Source organism: Bremia lactucae (genome assembly GCF_004359215.1).
Source record: "Bremia lactucae strain SF5 chromosome Unknown BlacSF5_NotPlaced_200_SHOA01000120.1_2678225bp, whole genome shotgun sequence".
Classification (NCBI taxonomy): domain Eukaryota; phylum Oomycota; class Peronosporomycetes; order Peronosporales; family Peronosporaceae; genus Bremia; species Bremia lactucae.
In genome coordinates this window covers 1,025,907-1,041,700 of record NW_027152213.1, presented here as the reverse complement: position 1 = coordinate 1,041,700, position 15,794 = coordinate 1,025,907, and the positions used below count along the sequence as shown (strand labels likewise).

General features: G+C 46.3%; 3 protein-coding genes across 3 annotated transcripts; 2 read left to right on the top strand and 1 right to left on the bottom strand.

Annotated features, from left to right (window-relative positions):
• The first annotated feature begins 1,796 nt into the window (after positions 1–1,796).
• Positions 1,797–3,728, top strand: CCR75_008913 (uncharacterized protein). The gene is made up of 5 exons (XM_067966960.1): positions 1,797–2,108; positions 2,178–2,497; positions 2,567–2,686; positions 2,749–2,852; positions 2,919–3,728. The coding sequence occupies exons 2-5, from the start codon at positions 2,299–2,301 to the stop codon at positions 3,684–3,686; spliced, it is 1,191 nt and encodes a 396-aa protein (XP_067814620.1). The 5' UTR covers positions 1,797–2,108; positions 2,178–2,298; the 3' UTR covers positions 3,687–3,728.
• Positions 3,729–3,760: 32 nt separating this feature from the next.
• On the top strand, positions 3,761–6,511 carry CCR75_008914 (uncharacterized protein). The gene is made up of 7 exons (XM_067966961.1): positions 3,761–4,047; positions 4,107–4,180; positions 4,251–4,326; positions 4,381–4,491; positions 4,547–5,059; positions 5,118–5,912; positions 5,997–6,511. The coding sequence occupies exons 1-6, from the start codon at positions 3,781–3,783 to the stop codon at positions 5,181–5,183; spliced, it is 1,107 nt and encodes a 368-aa protein (XP_067814622.1). The 5' UTR covers positions 3,761–3,780; the 3' UTR covers positions 5,184–5,912; positions 5,997–6,511.
• CCR75_008915 (uncharacterized protein) lies at positions 5,234–6,355 on the bottom strand (the record flags this gene model as incomplete). Its single annotated transcript, XM_067966962.1, has 5 exons — positions 5,234–5,337; positions 5,417–5,672; positions 5,733–5,808; positions 5,871–5,912; positions 5,997–6,355. 5 exons carry the CDS (start codon positions 6,353–6,355, stop codon positions 5,234–5,236), a joined length of 837 nt encoding a protein of 278 aa, XP_067814621.1.
• Positions 6,512–15,794: the final 9,283 nt, after the last annotated feature.

Below are 15,794 nucleotides of genomic sequence, written 5' to 3'. Positions count from 1 at the left end.
AGCACACACCCTAGCACAGCGAGGAAGCGGTTTGCACCTGCTTCTCTTGCGTGCAGTGAGGTAGTTGTGGTGGGCGCGCAAGCGACCTCACCCAACTCACTAAGAACTCTGGTGAAGTGACGTCACGGGAGCGGTAATCCGTCTCCTCGTGCGCACTTCCCGAGTAGGTAGTAATTTTCAGACTGATTTATATTTAATAGAATTAAATATAAATACCTATTTTTACCAATTAAAATGATATCTCTATAGATATCATTTAATATGTATTGCGAGCGTATCTTTATAGATACCTCGCGTAACTGATGACGCTAGCCGTCATCATGGATGACGCTGGGCGTCATCCCTCCTAATGTGAATGCACCCATGTGCATCACATCCACAAGGGTTGGTCAACAATGTGCACCACACCCGAGTGTTGGGTCTAATTACTATTATTTAGTAATTGACCATCCCCTTAAGTATCAAATGTACTTAATGGGGACTGTGTAACATTAGGGCAACTCTAGCCCGTTACAACATTACTCTTGCAAAATGATACGCAAAGTGAACAATGCTCCCTTTATTTCCGAAGAAAAGTCTCACGCAGGAATGTCCCATTTAATTCCGAATGGAGGGAGTATTAAATTAAAGAATCCTGGTTCACCTACCGATTGGCTAATCCAGTTCTCCAACTATCAGAAATTATTTATAAAGCACGCAGACAAGGCATCCGAAGATGAGAAAGCAGCTATCGTTCAGCTTGAGCAGCATAAAAATCTCGAATTTAATTTTTTGAGCGCGAACCCTTGCTTTCACAGCGATTCGTGATTTCTTACAATCTTTTTTGTAGCTAACTGAATGGCGACTGTTTCCCAAAAATCAATGCTTGTCCTTTTAAAAAGTTAATTAGGTATTGTGTAATGGTTAGATGATTCGGATTCGATAAGTAGTACGCTGCTGTCGACTAGCCAAAGTTCAAAAAGTTTCAAATTATTCGATGCCAAGCACTTATCGTGATCGCCATCGCAATCACGCTGTTCCCTAAGAAGTGTGCTCGCGCCTATAAATTTGAAGCGTTTACGCTCTACGGCTCGCTGTGTGGTGGCCGATAGACGTGCGGAATGGTCAATTGCGCGACCACGCATGAAACGAGCTTAGACGCAACCCTGATTGTTCATATGGCGCAACCGCAACGAGCAATACCAATGCGAATGGCCTTTCTGGCTTCAATCGTAGTAACTCATGATCAGATTATTTTATAAACACCATTTTGCTCCGACATTACCGTTTCCACCTTACAGTAACAGATAAGGAAGTTCATTGTACTCCCCAGGTTTGTAAAAAGCTCAGTCGTCATTGTAAGCAATGACGCAACAATTAGCAATACAGTACATTGCTTTATGAGCCGAGAGAGGGTATTCTTGTGCTCGAAGATGCCTCTATTCATGTCTATCGCTCTGGGACGCCTATTGGAACGCATTGATAATTCCGTCAGCGTTCAGGATTATGTACATCTTACGCAGCATTCTCCATTAAATCTCACTGAGAAAGGTTTACTGTTTCGATATATCCAGTACAATGGGAGAGAAAAGTCTAAGAAATTGATGACCATTTGCTTTTGAAGCTCAGAAAAACCATACCATAACAATCAAAATCCAGCATCACATTCCTTTATATCCCTTTATAACTCTATAAACTGACGTTGATTGAATATCTTACATTTTAATATTACAAATGTGAAATCTACTAAGGGAGACATTATCCCCACCGGAGTTTTTATTATCACCGGAGTTCAGGAGTTCCTTTATTTTTATAGACCACGATCCGCCTCTGAAGTTATGGTATGCTCGAAAACAGTCGCGACGCACAGAGCGTCCCTGCGGAGCTTCTCTCATCCCGGAGGACCTCACAGGTCTGCCACTACCACGACGAAGCACAGGGTCGAAAACAGCTGCTGCATTGCCACTCGCCCCTATTTCTGCTAAAGGCTCGTCCATCAGCCTTTGCAAGACATAAGGATGTGTGCTCAATTATCGAAATTGCTATAGAAGCAATAAATAAAGCAGACTTTCTCGCTTCTCTATAAGAGTATATACAGTCGTCTACCCTTCGTGAAACTAACCTTATTTGTAAGCATTATTGCATTATTGCATTGCTGCATATCATGTTGTGAATTCTAACACGGCTCTTTAATTAAGGTCAGTTCCGCACATGCTTTATTTTATCGAAATTGCTTTTACGAGAAGGACTTATTATGGCATATTTTTGTAAAAAGCGGGTTTAAATGTCCACAATTCTTTTAAAATAACATTGGTCATAATGTTTGGGTGCGCCACTGTAACCGCGAACAGGCGGAGGTCCTTAATGCGCCTTGCTGTCCTCGCTGGAGCAAACCGTCGTCTTAGCAGCAGAGCGAACACGGCTTGTCGAAAATTTGCTATTGGCGAATTGTCGCTAGCTTATGCTATCGGTGGCGCTGGCCTCGCCACGGCAGCGGTCATTTGCTGTAGCAAACGAGGTGAGATAGAAGCTAAACCAAGTTTGATGCTTTAGGATCTTTTTAACGGTTTAGCTTATGCCTTTGCAGACGAGTTAAATTGCTCGGAGGCACAGCCAGGAAAAAGTAGTCGAATGTTGTCGCGCGACTTCATTGCTGATGCTGTGGAAAAGGTGTTTCCAGCGGTCGTGAACATATCTATTGATTCAGGTCAAGCTTCAATCATCCATTGCATGTGCAGTGCTTTCTAATACATGTTTATTACATTGTAGGCTATGTTGCTAGCAATGGGTCGGGTTTTATTATAACGCAAGGTGGTCTAATCGTGACGAACGCCCATGTTCTAGCACGATGTAATCGCTATTCTAAAATTCAGGTTAAGCGTCAATTAGCGTACTCTGCATGATAACAGCGTCCTCATAAACTTGTCATATCGCGGCAGGTGACGTTCGCTGACGGACGAAATTATCCTGCCGTAATCCATAGCGCGGACCCGCTTTCAGATATTGCACTTCTCCAAATCACTTCCGACGAGATCAAAGAGTGGCCAATGATTTCTATCGGGAATTCGTCTGAACTTCGCGCTGGTGAGTGGGTGTGCGCTCTCGGAAGTCCGTTTTCGTTGCAAAACAGCGTAAGCGCTGGAATTATCAGTGCCGTCGCCCGACACAGTAGCGAGCTCGGCTTTCCACAGAAGGGTGGAGAGTACATTCAGACAGATGCGGCCATCAACGCTGGTAACTCTGGTGGACCACTCATCAACCTTGATGGCGATGTGATCGGTATAAATACTATGAAAGTGGATGGCAGCGTAGGCATTTCCTTCGCCATTCCAGCCGACACGGCAATTCAGGTGATTGAGCAGCTACGGAAACACAAGAAGGTCGTTCGACCTTATCTCGGCATGCAAATGATAAACTTCAACAGACGGGAGCTGAAAGAAATTGGCCGAATGTTTCCAAACGTAAGAGAGGGTGTGATTGTCAAGTCAGTCACACCTGGTTCGCCCGCGCACAAGGCAGGCTTGCTACCCGGCGACGTGATTGTCTCGTTTGATGGGAAAAAGGTGCTTCGCACCAAAGACATTTTGACATCGCTCGGCTACACCATCGGCCGTCACATATCGGTCCATGTTCAGAGGCGCGGAGAAAAACAATTGGTGATGCTTGACGTAATTACGGAACCGCTTCCGACCCCATTGAGGGGCTAGGTAGAAACTAAAAAAATAAACGTAATCTTGTGATATTACGAATCTTTCAAAATACACAAGTTATCATTTTACTGCTTTAATTGAGTTAAGGAAGATGGCAGAACCGCAGCCTGTGAAGGTGCCGCCGACGTTTAAGTCGCTTCTACCATTCATTCGGCGTGCTGAGGAGCTAGACCGCGATACCTCGCGACCAGAGTCTAAGTTAATAGCATACTTCTGCCGCCAATACGCTATGGAACTTGGCATTAAGCTTCGCGAGAACGACCCGTCAAACGAGTCGACGGACTACTTGCTGTCGCTCATGGACCGTTTAGAATACGAAAAGAATAAATTGCCGGAGTTTTCGCAAGAGGAAGGAAAGGTTTGTGGACGAGCTCTGCTGATGTCAATATTTCCTGATTTGATTGAATTTTGCTTCAGGAAATCTGTGAGGATTTTGCGCTGGAAATTTTTTCAAAAGCAGACGATGAGGATCAGACAGGAATGGCAAATAAGTACGTGATAGTGAATAAAGTGCGTTGGATTAGATGGATTATATTGCTTATATGGCCTCATGTTGTTCAGAAGCACTGCTCGCACGTTCTATGCTGCGGGCACATTTTTCGATATATTGAATCAGTTTGGAGAAATCTCTGATGACGTAAGAGTTTGCAAAGTAAAAGTGTTGTTATGGCTGATAGCTTTTGTATCCTAGACGTTAGAAAAACGTCGCTATTCCAGGTATAAGGCAGCGACAATTTTGAAAGCGATCAAAGAAGGTATCAAACCAACGCCTGGACCTCAAGAGGAGCTGGATTTGAAAGTGGTGAGCTAAATATGTTGTATAGATTGAAGAGATGATGATGTTGTTTTGCATTTAGGATAATAAAAACGACTATGTAATGCCGGCATCATCGACATCCACACATGTATTTTCTACTTTGGAGCCTCTCGCGCCAGCTTTTGTACATCCACCAATGCAAGACATCAAACCAACGCTTAGGTCGGCACATTCTCCGTCTGTCACCGAGTCAACAAGATCGGCAGGTGTAATGCAGGCAAGCGAACTCGATAGTATATGGCACGGCCCTACTTCCGCCGAGCCATATCGAACGATTTCGGCATCAAGTCACTCGGCACCGGCCGCTCCCCAGTCCTCGGTATATCCAGCTTCCAAGGAATCGCCTGCGCCTAGTGGTCTGACTTCGATTTTCGAATTGCCATCCGCCCCAACGCCAGCCGATAAACATTCTCCTGAGCTGTTGCCGCCATTTCGACGTCAACCCTTCACTACACCTCAAAGCACTTCTACTTGTGAGCGTGATACCCCTGTGTCTCAAAATGAGATCACTGACGCAATCGAGTATGCCAAATTTGCCATTGCAGCGCTAAAGGTACAATTACTTTAGCCTTCACTGTCCTCGCTGATTGTTGTTATTGCTGATGGCCTAGGTGAAAGATACAAAACTAGCAGAAGAGCGGCTGAAAAAGGCGCTTTGCATCATTCAAGGAGCTTAGCACTTTGAGGTTATATTTGGAACTAACGTATTGCTACGCATTCTCGTGGTCTATAACTTTGATACTTGAACGTTCTGCTTTAATTGGGCACCCTTGCGTAGCGGAAGCGAAGCAATTGTTGCCTGAGCCCAGTTTTTTTCTTTTAAGAAATGAGCTAAAATTTCAAAAACTGGAATAATAAATATGTGTTAGCTATCAACGGTATTGCAGCACAAGAGTGACAAAATATGCACCATGATTGACAGTCAGCACGCGCGTAGAAGAGCCTAATTCTACGACAGCATCGAGGGGCAATTTGGCAGTCTCAATGCCTTGATCAATTGCTTTCTGGTACGTCAAACCCTTAAAGCGGTTACGGTCCACAATGCCACCAATTATGTATACTTTGTCACGACTCAGCTTTGTGATAATATTAGGTGAGTCAGCTGTGAGATAAACGAGTGAATCTTTATGAAAGAGATCCGTATAGCTTTTAGACGATTCGGCGAACTGCAGATACGAAATCAAGATTCATTATTGCACACTTAGATAGAAAAAATGTAGCCGTACCGCATGCCACTCGCGAAAACCGCTTATCTTTTCCAAATTCTTTTTTGTGCCGCCATGCAGTGAAGTAATGAATACGCTAAAGAAAAGGATACTTGGGGGCATTAATAATTTGACAGAAATTTTTACTTGCAAACGTACTTCATGGGCATGCAATTTTTTTTGTTCACTCCGTACGAAAACCTGCATGAATAATTGTAAATTTAAATTAAAAATTATTCTGCACAGACGCATAAAAACAATCAAATAAAATGACCACTCACGCACATAATTTGCTGCGAGAGACTCTTCTTTTCCTTTTCGGTCATCTTTTCCTCAAATTCGCAGTCAATAACTACACTCACGCCTTCTTCTGCAGCCATCAAGCAAGCCTCTCGCTTAGCAATTATGCGCTCTTTGCGTCGCAGCACAGCATCGTCGCTCATATTGATTTCTGCAGGCGGCGAAGTGAGTCTATTAACTTTCTTAGCGCGCTGCCGCTCCTGGAGCTTAAGCTTCTTAGCCGCCTTCCGCTCTTCAATCTGCAGGCGGCGCTTTTCCTTGCGCATTGAGCGCTTTGAAAAATTATTCGTGTTTTCATTGGCAGCTGTCATGAGATGTTCGGTCTTCGGATGCTCGGTCGACATAAGAATGCAAGACTTGACAAGGCCCATCCACAGAATAAAACTTATTTTGATAGGTATACAATCCAGCACATGCCTGAAACAAATTCAGGTGGAATTGTGCAATACCACCCAAACTTGTTTATTATTGAGAAGTAAATATATGTAGTATTTACCTAAGCGCGTTTAAAGCATATCAGAGACTGTAATTTTGTAGACTTTTGTCTATGATGATTCTTAGGGAGCCAACAACTTCAAGCCCATGGACCTTCGTCCTTTAAATATGAAAGGCCACTAACAATTTCGACAGGGTCATAACAATCCATTATTACCATAAATGTTGAAACTCAAACGCCAAAAATAACTGCTCTTACATTTTCATGTAATGTCAATGCACTGGCCAATTCGTTTGAGACTGAGGACAAATTTGGTCATCAGCCCGTCGAATGTGAGTCGATTACCGACGGGATGAAGGAAAGGCTTCAACCGCTCTTTTCCGGACCTTAGTTAAGGCACTGGACTTTTCCATTATTCACACGATGCATAGGCGGGCACGTCGTATTGCGGCCACGCTCTACTTAGACACACACCCTAGCACAGCGAGGAAGCGGTTAAACCAGATTCTATTGCGTGCAGTAAGGTAGTTGTGGTGGGCGCCTTAGCGACCTCACCCAACGCACTAAGTACTCTAGCAAAAGTGTCGTCACGGGAGCGGTAATCCGGCTCCTCGTATGCACTTACTAAGTAGAAAGTAGTTTTCAGACTAAGTTATATTTGATCGTATTAAATATAAATACCTTTTTTACCAATTAAAATGCCATCTCTATAGATAACACTTAATATGTATTGCGAGCGTATCTTTCTAGATACCTCGCGTAACGGATGACGCTAGCCGTCATCCCTTCTAATGTGAATGCACCCATGTGCATCACATACACAAGGGTTGGTCACAATGTGAACCATACCCGAGTGCTGGGTCTAATTACTATTATTTAGTAATTGACCATCCCCTTAAGTACACCATGTGTACTTAACGGGGACTGTGAAACATTAGGGCAACTTTAGCCCGTTGCACCACCCCCCTTTAAGAACGAATTTACAATTCAAATTCGTTAAAGAGGAGCGAGGAACTGCGAGCAGCTTTACGCGCCGCTAGTTCACACAATCACTCTAGCGACCTATGTTCACATACACGGCGCCAAAGATGCCACCGAAAAGCCACGTTGGTGGGTCGTCTGCGAAGACGCCTACTCAACCTCGCACTAAGCGCAAGCGCCGCGTTAGCAAGCCGGCAGCGTCTAATGCCTTAGTCGGAACGCCGACAGCTACTGCTGCTGTCACGTTAACAGGGCTTAAAGATCAATCCACTTTAACAATGAGGATGTTGGCGTCGCTCATTGTGTCTACAATGAGCTGCCACCGTTGCCGTCACCTCACAGTAGTGATGCGGACAACGAGCTCATGGGGAAGGATAATGGCGCATTATTGCCCATCCAAATTTTTCTCACGGCTCACAACATGGAGACAGCAACATTTACGAATGCTGTCTAGTCGTCTGCGCTGGATAGCGCAGCTACCATTTACGAGAGCGCTGTCCATAAAGGCGCAGTCGCTTCTGTTGAAATCGGAGGTTACACTACTGTAACCGCATTTTCAATCGCGGTTCGGCCGACCCTCTTAGGATCTTAGGATGGGAAGCGCTGAATTGCACGGGTGGTTATAAGGAAGGATGTATGTAAGTAGTTAGCTAGAGAACTACTCACTTCTTAATACACTACGGCATCCTCCCACAACTAACAGGTTATGAGCCTAATAGTTCACACCGTCGCCGGGAGCGAAGCTCCAGACACTCCGAAAGCCAAGGTCGTCCAGGAACAGGACGACGGCCAGTATGGAGGTATAGATGAAGTCAAGAAGCCGGCTAAGCCGGTGGACACGCAGGACAAACTCCTGGATCTCCTCACGGCCTTGCAGAACGTATGGAGCGCCTGGAGGCGTCGCAGCAGCGACAAGAGGAAAAGAAGCGTTTCACGGGACGTGATTCAAGCGTGTTTGAGTCAGCCTTGGGACTTGGGAGGGCTATGGATCGAATGCCGTTGGACTAAACGCCTCCACCACGGCAACAGCAGCCAATTTCATCGGCTACGTATTTCGGCGTGAAGCAACGTGAGCACGGGTTCGGGAATGCTGCGATGAATGTGGAAATGGCCCAAGCACCTCAGCCAGGTATGCCGCAGCACTACGTGCCGCATCCTGTCTATCAGCAGCCTGTCAGGGCACCCACTATGCCTCAGGCGCGCAGGCACCTGTAAGCAACTTTCCACGTGTTCCAGATACGCGTCAGCGTAAGCTCGGGATACACCATTTCGATGGCAAAGGGCTCTACCAGGGACTTGGCAGCGGCTTTTTATCGTCGGGAAAGAAGTTTGTACGGCAAATCCAGTTCGCGGAACGTGCGTGCGGATTTCAATGGACAGAGGAAGTGAAGGTGGATATCCTCGGACACCAATTCGCCGGAATGGCGGAGAGATACTACATTTAACAAGTTGAGGCCTGCTGGTTGGAGAAGCCTACACTAGAGCACGCCATGCAGCGCTTGATGCATACCTTCGCAACCAAAATTAATCCTGCGCAGAGTATGAAGATGTTCACGGCCCCGAAGGGCGTGAAATGTAGTTGGACGGAGCACTATCTATACTTGGTAGCGGTCAGCAGAGCGTGTGGTGGCGGATAATTTGGTACTGGACAACATTGTGCACTATGCAGATCCAGCGATGCGTGTATTGATGTTATCGCGGCTTAATTTGGGACGCACGGATTGCTTGCGCCAAGCGGAAGAACTGGCGCATTTCGCCCAGTCAACGGAGATCGATCTTCGCGGGAAACAACTCGGGCGTAACGTTGTAAATGACGTTCACGAGGGAAAGGTGGACACGCGAAAGTGCTTTAAATGTGACCAACAAAGGCATCTAAAAGCGGCGTGCAAGGGAAAAGAAAAAGGAAAGGAGCCAGGGTGGTGATGCGGATGTTGTACTCACTATAGGCGATGAAGCAGCAGAAAAGGGATTGTGGATCTTGGATACGGAATCCAGTCGTCATCTGGTAGACGATGAGCAGCTTCTGGAAAGTCCGGAGGACTTTATAAGTCAGTGCGTGGCCGCGGACGGCGGAGCACTGCGAGTGACCAAACGTGACAGCGTGATGCTGGAAACTACGTTTTTGAGTAAAAGGATTAAAGTGCGACTGCTGGACGTGCAGTACGCAGAGAATTTGAAGAGGAACATTATCTCCTATGGCATTTTGTAAAAAGGGGTTTTAGATTGAGTATATAGACTCGCACCGCGTAATCGCACCTATGGCTGGAAGACCCGCAGTTTTTGAGGTGGAGAGACGCAACAATGTACTGATTCGTGCAGATGGACAAAAGAATGCGAGGAACGCGAGGAACGTGCTGATGTCGGTTCTGACGGAAGGCCAGGACGATGTCGGATCAGACGTACAGACAGGAACATTAATGCACTTTCATCGTCGACTAGGGCACCTGAACTACGACACCATACTCAAGATGGCTAAGGACCCAACTTTTGGGATTTCACTAACTGATGAGAAGCGTGATAATTGTCTGGCCCGTGCTCAGGGCAAGCTTACCAAGAATAAGCAAGCTCACGAAGATAGTGGCAAAAGTTCGCCTATAGACGTCATGGGGGGCGTAATCTGCTCGAACCTGAAAGGTCCCATGACTCCGCGCGATAGACTGGGAAATCGGTACCTGGTCAACTTCATCGATCATTACACAAACTACTGCAGAATCCTCTTGGCGAAGACTAAAGACGCGGCGGCACAAAAGTTCAAGCACTTTATGGCTTTCTTTGAGAGGCTTTTTAATGTTCGTATTCACGTGCTGCGCACGGACGGCGGAGGAGAGTACCAGACACTTGACTTGTTTTGTAAGGATACCGATATCGCAAGGCAAATAAGCGAACCGAGAAATCAAGCAAGCAACGGTAAGGCTGAGAGAATGCACCGTGCAGTAATGAACATGGTACGCAGCATGCTGTTTGCGTGTGGTCTGTCATTGAGTTTCTGGGGGACGCTGCTGAGCACGCGGCCTATATTCGGAACAGGAGTCCAAGTAAAGGTAACTCGGGAGGTAAGTCACCGCTGCATATGCTCACGAAGAACACCCCTAGTTTGGGTGACATTCTGGTGTTTGGATCACCGTGCACTGTGCACAGAGACGTAAAAAAAAAGTCCTTAGGCGAGCGCGGCAAGCCCGCACTAATCATTGGTCGGAGTGACGAGATGAAGGGATACAGAGAATACATCCCGAAAGACAAAGTGGTAGTCGTTACAAAGCATGTCAGGAACGTGGAGACTCTCACGAACGTGCAAAATGAGCAGTTGAGGCGCGTACACCTCGAAGAGTCGGAGGAGGCGAAATATGATGCCGAAAGCGCGGCTGCCGGCAGTGAAACGACGATTCGGAAGAAGAAACCCAAAAAGAAGAGCAGCTGGACGCCAAAAAGACATCAGACGAGGTCAGCGTCCAAAAACGAACCTGTTACCGCAGTACAGCCATCAGCCAATGAGATTCTGGGAGGTCCCGCCCCGGACATAGTGAACAGTGTACGGGAGCCGGACCCGAAAAACTACGGGCAAGCTATGAAGAGCGGATTAAAGGAAAAGTGGACCGTGGCGATGCTCGACGAGCTGACGGCACTTGAAGAGAATGGAGTATGGATATTAGTGACCCCACCGACTGGGAGTCACGTACTGCATATAAAGTGGGTGTTCAAGACTAAAACGGACGCCGACGGAGCTATTAAACGTTACAAGGCCAGCCTCGTGGCCTCTGGTAACGAGCAGTTGTTTGGTGTAGATTACAGTCTGACTTTCGCAGCAGTGATGGAATGAGCACCGTAAAGGTGGTCTTGGTACTCGCGAGGCGATGGCGCGTGCCCACTAGACACGGCGATATTCCTAATGCCTACGTGAAGGCAGAGAAGGAGAAGCACTTGGAAATTTATCTAGCGATCCCGAAGGGAATGGTAATTCCAAAAGGTGTGCTGACTGCGTTTGGCGTAGACAGTTGCACTAAACTGGCACTCAGATTGAAAAAATCACTATATGGCTTAAAGCAAGCGGAGAGGCAATAAAGCCAATTGCTGCACGCTAAGCTCGTTGAAGTTGGCTTTACGCGCTGCGTAACGGATACGTGTCTATACTACAAGCGACAAGAAGGCGAGATGACTGTTGTAGGCGTCTACGTCGACGACCTTCTGGTCACTGCGTCTAATGGCGGCTTAATGGAAGCGTTTTTCGAAAAATGAGTGTATGCCCATCAAGGACCTAGGCGCACTACGGAAATTCTTGGAAATGCGCGCGACACACGACGAGTTGGGTAACTACACGCTAGATCAGCAGGCTGCTATCGAGGAGCTTCTGGAACAGTACGGTCTAGAGAGTGCTAATGGCGTGAGAACCCCGATCGAGGAAGAGAGCAACGAAGTAGATCCTCAGGAAATGCAACTATTGCAGAATACGGGAACTCGTGGAGAACCTACGATACGGCTTTTTCAGTCACTTGTGGGGAGTTTGGCTATGGTTTGCCAGGTGCACGAGGCCCGACATTAGTTTCGCCGTCCACAAAGCGACACGACACACTCATCAGCCATCGATGGCGGACTGGAAGATGGCGAAGCGAATAGCGAGGTACTTGAAGGCCACTAAGGGCCTCAAGCTTGATATGAGTATCAAGGAAACTAAGAAGAGCCAGGTCGGTATTGAAAGTTGGAGTGATGTGGACTTCGCGGCAGACAAAAGCGATAGGAAGTCTGTCACCGGCGGAGTAATCACAATGGACGGGGCGATTATCCAGTGGATGTGCAAGAAGCAGACTGGAGTCTCGCTTTCTACAATGGAAGCAACATTTACTTCTGCTTCACACGTCGGTTGAGATTTACTCGGACTGCGGGAGCTTTTGCGGGAGCTGCAATTCGAAGTAGCGGAGCCTATGCCAATGCTCATGGACAACCAAGCTGCTATAAGGCTGCTGGAGTCAGAGGATAGCATGGCGAGCGCAAAGCATGTTGACATTGTGTCAAATTCATCTGCGATTTTCCGAGAAAGGGCATAGTAAACCCCGAGTACGTGGAATCACGCCTGATGATGGCAGACCTTCTTACGAAGGCAATGCCGGCGCCCAGGATGGCCGAGCTGCGCGAAATTTTCAAGTTATTGGAAGGCTTAGTAGGCGACGACCGAGGAGGAGTGATGGAATCGGAGGTTACACTAGTGTAACCACGGTTTCAATCGCGGTTCGGCCGACCCTCTTAGGATTTTAGGATGGAAAGCGTTGAATTGCACGGGTGGTTATAAGGAAGGGTAGTTAGCTAGAGAACTACTCACTTCTTAATACACAACGGCATCCTCACACAACTTACAGCTTCTTTGATGGGTAAAACCACAACGCCTTATGCTCAGACCATTATCCATAATGGTTCTGACATAGAGGATTCTGAGCCTAAAGCTCCGCCAACAAAACGTCAACGTGCTCATTCGGTGTCACAAGCTAGTCGTTTAGAATGTGGCTAACCTGCTGACGTGCAGTATTTTCAAGCCTGCGTACGGAAGAATATGCGCTAAGGTGCACGAGGTCATACCATTATCTATCTTTAACTCCCAAGCTCTTTGCTCCCTACGCTTTTAAGTGACTTGGAAAGGACAGTTAAAGCACTTATGGCTTCGTTTCTTGGATTTTCGGGGCGGTCTGGGTCATGGTGGATACCAGCATTCTCGCATTAAAAAACCTTTACTCGCACTTCGTTCTCAGGACCGGTTTCCAACTTTTCTGGACCGCGCAAGTTTCAATAGAAAGCCGTCTGATAATGCCGCAGCTCTAATGGCTTGTTCACCATCCTCAAGTAAGATCCACGTAGATTCCAGGAGGCTTATGATACACATTTTCAGCAAGTTGAATGATTGGCGATAGATTTAGATGTTGCTAGTCGTGCGCGGAGATTTTAACGTTGCTGATCGCGCGATTTCGACGTTTATATATTTAATGAAATTTGATGGGCTAAAATTATGACATTTTATTGGCTAAAAATGGATGGGGAGACTAGGAAAAAGAGAGGGTGAGTTGCCTTGAACTAAGAGATTTCGATCTTCAAGCTTCCGGATCGACGCGAATGCGTCGAACTGACAGCAACCTTAAAATGCTGCTCTCTCCACAGTTCAAACTGTTGAGCACCCTGTTTTCTAAACACCTCCGTGTGTTGAGAGCCTTGCTGGTGAAGCAAGGTTACCTTTTTTTCGGAATCTGGCTCAGGCAAACGTTTGAGCCGCCACGTACCGAGCTTTGGGCTCGAGCAGAGCTGCTGGATTTAAAACTGGGCAATCGTCGCATAATTGCTTATGCCCAGCATATACGACACCTTGTGAGCTGTATCAGGATTCATCTGGTTGACCGGCTGCTGCATTCAACAAGGGTCCTGCGGATGTTTCCGTCATAATCCACCCGTTCCGTCTAGAACTAGAGACGTCAGACCAAGCGTCTCAAAAGCGGAACATGAAAACTTCATCCTAAGACAGGATTTTGTCCTGACGGGTACCTATTGCTCATCGAGACGATAGAAGTTAATGTCAAGAATCACTGGACCCTTATTATTGAAAGAGTAAGAAATCTTGCCCTTCAAATTACAAGCGATTGCGAAGATGCAATCGCTGCACGATGACAGGGCACTACGCCTATGAATGTAGTGCCCCACGTCCAGTGCGTAGAAAGGCTAAGAGAAAAGATCGGCCTCCCGCTTAGAATACCGAAGGATGTGGATCCGACGCGGTTGCGAAATTCCGACGGCAAGGCAGATCCGCGTCCTCCAATCGCTAAAAGTTCGTAGGCTCAAGTTCGTTGTGCGCGATTTACCGCTATCGATGATGATAGTGCGTCTCCCAACAGGCGCATCTGTGACAGTAAGGAAACGTGTAGTAGGTCAGCGCACTGTAATTACATGACAATTTCGATGTCATCCTTAGATTGCCATGGCTCAGAAAGTAAGTACGAATAATGCATTAATTGGAGCATCAAGTCGTGACGATGATGCTTCAAGACAGGCATCAGATGGTCTCTTTATAATCAGAGGGCCATCTGATGCCTGTCTTGAAGCATCTATAAGCGTGAGGATGCTATACGAGTGCGTGCGATTGTCCCACTTTTGGTTTGGTCATAAGTACGACTGCACAATTCCACGTGACAGCCCACCACACTGTGGACGGCTGTAAACAAGCAGACGGCTGTACACAAGCACAGGCAGCGACGAAGGTCCAGCATTATGATGCACCGACGGCTGTGAAAAAGCACAGCAGCGTTATAATTCGACCACTTGAATAAGTCGGTTGGATCGTAATAAGGATGCTTGCTTAGAAAGCAACATAGAAAAAATTTGAAACGCCTGTCTAAAAGATACAGTGCAATAAAAAAAAATCCTATGTTGACTCGAGAGTCGATCAGCCTGCGCCAGTCGATGTAAAAGGACTTCGTAAGTCTTCGGCTTAGCGGCGTACTTACATAAGTCCTCGCGCAATTAAGCGAAATGACTGTACATGGTTCTTGTTTGATATATAAAATTGTAAAATGGTCATGAACGCTGATTGTCAGCGTCAAAACCTTCCTCTGCACGTCGTGTATGTGGGCCGGCCACACCCTAACCCTCTCGAGTCCAACTGCCTTAAACCACTGAGCTCGCGGTCAGCCAGCCATAGAGGTTGATCCGGAGCAGTACCTCTGTCAATTATGAATTTATGAGAAGCACTGCGTAAGTGTACAGCTTGGGCGCTGGCAGAAATGTCTCCTGCTTACACAACGCGCCTCTGAGCAACACGCTCGAATGGAAGAATTCGACTGTGTGAGATTGACTCATCCGACACATTCAAAGCGATTTGTGGGCTTCTGATGGTGCGCTAATCCCCAAAAATCTTTTGTAACGGGGCACTACGACTTGTACTGCTTCAGTACAAGTCCACTTCGCACTGCTTCAGTAGCGAGTGGTGCCTTACGTTATTTCACGTACACTAGTACGTGCAGAGGAAGACTTCTCTTTAAGGTAACTAGCTTAAAGAGGGTTAAATGAAAACTGTATTAATATGATTAAGTGTCTCTCTTTCTATCTTGTAATGCTACCTTAATTATAATCTAATACTAACCATGTAATTGAATTTTTATCTTTATCTTATCTGTAACTCTCTTTGATTACCTCTACAGCTGATTAGTCTGCGGAATAAATAGATATAATGGTCTATACCTATTTATGGATAAGAATTCTGAACATTACTATATAAAGTAATATCCTCCAAATATTATCTACCTTTTAGATAATATATTAATTAACAACCTTTAAGTGTTAATTTCATGTAACGATACACCCCGTTACATCACCCCTCCCTTAAACGACAATCACTCTGA

Coding starts and splice junctions, on each gene's coding strand:
- CCR75_008913 (XM_067966960.1), top strand. CDS start 2,299: ATGTTTGGGTGCGCCACTGTAACCGCGAACAGGCGGAGGTCCTTAATG. Junction 2,498..2,566: donor CATTTGCTGTAGCAAACGAG/GTGAGATAGAAG, acceptor ATGCCTTTGCAG/ACGAGTTAAATTGCTCGGAG. Junction 2,853..2,918: donor ATCGCTATTCTAAAATTCAG/GTTAAGCGTCAA, acceptor ATATCGCGGCAG/GTGACGTTCGCTGACGGACG.
- CCR75_008914 (XM_067966961.1), top strand. CDS start 3,781: ATGGCAGAACCGCAGCCTGTGAAGGTGCCGCCGACGTTTAAGTCGCTT. Junction 4,048..4,106: donor TTTCGCAAGAGGAAGGAAAG/GTTTGTGGACGA, acceptor ATTTTGCTTCAG/GAAATCTGTGAGGATTTTGC. Junction 4,327..4,380: donor TTGGAGAAATCTCTGATGAC/GTAAGAGTTTGC, acceptor TTTGTATCCTAG/ACGTTAGAAAAACGTCGCTA.